Source organism: Notothenia rossii (assembly GCF_949606895.1).
Source record: "Notothenia rossii genome assembly, chromosome: 4".
In the NCBI taxonomy this organism is placed as follows: domain Eukaryota; kingdom Metazoa; phylum Chordata; class Actinopteri; order Perciformes; family Nototheniidae; genus Notothenia; species Notothenia rossii.
In genome coordinates, this window is record NC_136902.1 from 58,770,001 (window position 1) to 58,774,420 (window position 4,420).

At 41.5% G+C, this 4,420-nt stretch overlaps 1 protein-coding gene across 1 annotated transcript in view; it reads right to left on the minus strand.

Annotated features, from left to right (window-relative positions):
• Nucleotides 1-1,184: 1,184 nt before the first annotated feature.
• The window catches only part of LOC307035964 (cyclin-dependent kinase-like 1), a 49,982-nt gene continuing 46,746 nt past the window's right edge, over nucleotides 1,185-4,420 (minus strand). Inside the window, exons 13-14 of the mRNA XM_079675866.1 lie at nucleotides 1,610-1,704; nucleotides 1,185-1,374 (exon numbers count right to left, since the gene is read on the minus strand). Of these exons, the coding sequence (XP_079531992.1) occupies nucleotides 1,649-1,704 (56 nt within the window). The 3' untranslated portion in view covers nucleotides 1,185-1,374; nucleotides 1,610-1,648. The remainder of the gene's footprint in view (nucleotides 1,375-1,609; nucleotides 1,705-4,420) is intronic.

The window sequence follows — 4,420 nt, forward strand, 5'->3', positions numbered from 1 at the left end:
ATTTTTTGGGCCGGAGAGGGCCTTTTATCAGTTATTAAAGTATTAAAGTTGAAAAGCAATGATTAAAAGTGTATCTATTCCGGGCCTTGAACCAGGAGGACATCGCCGCATTCTGGCCGCCGGCTATCCACTGGGCTATCTATTCCTTTAACTCCTGAAGTGTTTCTATATTACTCATAATTGTCTTTTTGGTCACAACTTCTCCACATTTCGAAGTGTTTCACGAGCCAGATCGACCTATCTTTCTTCCTGGCTTGTTCTATAAAGATCCAATTCAAATGCAATACCAACAACAACTCAACAGGAACAACGCAAACTACGACAACAACCCACACATTGCGCATTGTTTAGAGCGGTTATAAAGTGTTGAAGCGCTCAAATTTGAAACTGTTTCAACCCGTCACCTGTCAGAATAGAGACGAGGCAGTGCATTGAATCGCTTGATTGGACCGCGAACCAGTGAGTTGATTCATTCAGGAAATGAAGCAGTTGCTGGTTCGGACGTCACATGTCACGTGATTTGAAGCAGTTGCTGCTTCGGACCTCTTATTATACATCCATGCTTCGGACGTCATATGTCATGTGATTTGAAGCAAACTTCGAAGCACTGCTTCTATGGAATAGGGAGTCCAGGGTTGAAGCTCCGTTCAAAGCTTCAGTGTCAAACTGCCATCACTTGCGAGAACTTCCGTTTTTTTCAGAATAAAACAGCTTTTAAGCTGACGGTATGTTTAAACTAAATTATGCCATAAAACATTGATTTTAATTAACACCTGCCAACACAATGAAGGCTTCTCAATTCTGTAATTTCCCCTCCTCAACTCCCCTGCTCGACTCCTAGTGTCTTAGTCCCGCCCACAGGAGATGTGAGCGGAGGAGTCGGGGAGGGGACCCGAGGAGAGAGGAGTGGAAGCTGCAGGCGTTTAGACTAGAGAAATGGGAAATCCTCTCCTCTGAGCGATCATTTTAAAGAGACGTCCATTAATGATGACAGGAGGCACAGCGGCACTCTGTCTGATGGACAGATGTGTTCATGACGACTTATATATTTACTTTGACAGTGCGGTATAATGAGACAATAACAGGCTACAGATGTGGACATACACACACATATATTTATATAAATATATACAATTTCAGAATCAAACAAGTATAAGAGCACTCTCATAATAACGTAACACAATCAGAGACTGGATGAGCCCACAGGTTCTTGTTGCTGCTGTTATTCTACGCAGAGGCGGTAGACGCTGTTATCACTACCCGATCTGCAACTCTGCCTGTTCTGCAGTGCGCATGTGCGAGATGGTCCGCCATATTGGAGAACTCCGGACGGCAACCCAGGAAGGACACTTGACACAGTGGCTTTTGGCAAAGCTGAAAAATAAAACGAGAGAGAGATGAGTTATTGTTATTACAACGTGACTTCACTATTATTTAACAACTCTTTTTATTGGGTTCTTTGATTTGGGGTTAAGTACATTGTCAGAATAAGTAAGAAATGAATTTAACTTCTTTTAGACAGCTATCATACTGAATAAATATTTACTGTGAATGTATGCAAACATTTATGGCATATGGCTGTCTAACAGAAGTTAAATCCATTTCTCACTTCCTATCATCAGCACCAGAACACTTCCAAAAACGAATGTCACGTATCCTGGAGGGCCTGGAAGGTGTTGTGTGTCAGATGGACGACGTTCTCATCTGGGGAGCCACACAAAAAGAGCACGATGAGAGGCTGAAGAGGACGCTATCATGACTGCAGGAAGCAGGAGTGACACTTAACGACAAGTGTGAGTTCTCAAAAAGCAGAATAACGTTTCTGGGGAAGTTATAGAGGCATCTGGAGTCAGCGCAGACCCAGAAAAGATTAACGCTGTGAAAGCCATGACAGAGCCCAGTAATGTCAGTGAGGTGAGACGCTTTCTGGGGATGAAAAATCACCTTGGGAAATTCCTACCCCACCTGGCTGAAAAAACTCATCCTCTTAGAGACTTGTTCAAGAAAACAAACATGTGGGCCTGGGGGCAATAGCAACAGGCCTTTGACAGCATCGAAAAGGATCTGACGACATCCCCGGGACTAGCACTGTATGACCCAAATGCTGAAACTCTTGTTTCTGTGGATGTCATATAGTATTTCATACCTGTTCATTTATTCTCTTATTTTTTATAACTATAATGATCATATAAATGTGTGCCTCGGAAATAATTGTTTACATTAATGGTGACCAAAACGTTTGAGACCCACTGAGATAACACTGAGAGAGTGCTTTAGTTCACTGAGTCTCTCAGTCTGACAGGAGAGGACTCTCCTCCACTTTGTTGTTGAAAAAACTACTTATATCCGTTAGCGTAGCTCGCTAGCACCAGAAGCTAACAACAACGATCTCCAGTACCGGTGCGCTCTCTCTCGCTCGCACACAAAATGGCTCGTTTCACACACACACACAGAGCCGAGCTAGGCCCCACGGACCCGGTTCCGGGGCCGAAATCGCGTCATTTGCAGGAAACAACGTCTAAGGAACTTTAGTATTTAATAAACTATGAATATCTTATATCCATATAACGGGAACAAACTCATTTAACTGATCTTTTTCATTTTTTTTTCTCCAAAAAAACACACAATGCTAACAGTGAGCCTCTGAATTAGCCCTGAGCAAAACATGCTAACCTATTACTGCACCGAAAATCACTCCTAGCTCCCTTATTACTTATCCTAGCTGCACATCCAACACATCGTTTATGATCGTAAACAGAATCTAACGACGTTATCAACAAAAACGTACATCAAAACAAGTGGCACTAGGTAGCCCACAACGCTAACATGGCTTACCTTCGTCTTTGTCTGGTCTAAACTGGTCTTCAATGGCATTAAAACGATAACAATGATGATGTAGTTAATCCATAGGTTAATATCCAATGTGGCTGTGTCCCCTTTGAAATGTTCTGATAATCTATAAGCAATAAAACTGCAATTCCGTTTTAAAAAGTAGAGCAGGCCATAGGCTCTGTAGCTTCATTGAATGCACGAAGACGCCATCTTTTTATTTTAACATGAGTGTGTGCGGGACGATTTCCCTTCGATTCTATTGGTTCTAACGATCAGAAAGAGATGTCACATGTCAAAATCGAAGAAGGGGGGCCAGAGATATGGAAAATCCACCCAAATGGCCCCAGAAGAGGTTTTTTTTTGTGTCAAATATCACTTGTTTTGCACCAATCTTGATACAGGGTACTTATTATATGTTGTACTTTGGATTCCTAAAGCTTTTAGTCTACTAACCCATCATCCAAGGTTAGTTTTCACTATAAGTACAACATATATTTTGGACGGACACTATAATTTACAGTTTTTTACCGTGTTCAATCAGAATTTTCTTTAAAATAAAAAAACATCTATATTAAATCTGACTTTTTCTACATCCAACTCACAGGTTTATCATTACTTTGAGAGAAAAAAGATTATTAATTTAACCCTTTTAGAAGGGAAGATATGGTCATTTGTTCTGGGAATGTCATTTTTGAGCCTGAAACCTGAAAAACAGGCTTGGGGCTCAAGAGGTTAATGAAACACAGAGACCCAGACGTAATAGTATTGTACTGAAGATGCTGATTAGACAGCATGATTATTGCACAGGTGTGCCTTAGGCTGGCCACAATAAAAGGCCACTCTGAAACGTGCATTTTTGCTTTATTGGGGGGGTCATGGGGGGTCCGAAAGCCAGTCAGTATTTGGTGTGAGGGTTAGGATTAGGGTTAGGGTAAGGGTAATGTTGTGAATCGAGTGGCCTATGGTGGTGGTGGGGTTTTGGTATGGGCAGGCGTATGTTATGGACGATGATGACAGGCCACTCGACTCACAACATTACCATAACCCTAACCCTAATCCTAATCCTAATCACACCAGGTTTTCGGACCCCCCCAGACCCCCCCAATAAAGCAAAAGTGCATGTTTCAGAGTGGCCTTTTATTGTGGCCAGTTTAAGGCACACCTGTGCAATAATCATGCTGTCTAATCAGCATCTTGATATGCCACACCTGTGAGGTGGGATGGATTATCTTGGCAAATGAGAAGTGCTCACTATCACAGATTTTTTCAGATTTGTGAACAATATTTGAGAGAAATTGTTATTTTGTGTATATAGAAAATGTTTTAGATCTTTGACTTCATCTCATGAAAAATGGGAGCAAAAACAAAAGTGTTGCGTTTATATTTTTGTTCAGTGTATGATCTCAAGGGACAATGAGGTTAAATAAAGGTTTGAAATTTGCATCGCGTCAGATACCAAACCATCAGAGTGTGATTCAGAAATGTGACTCTTTCACCCTTTACGTCACAAACAAAGATGGTGGATGACATTAGATCTATAAAACACATGGAACGATAATCAATGGGCCAGAATGAAGAAGCTGCTTAC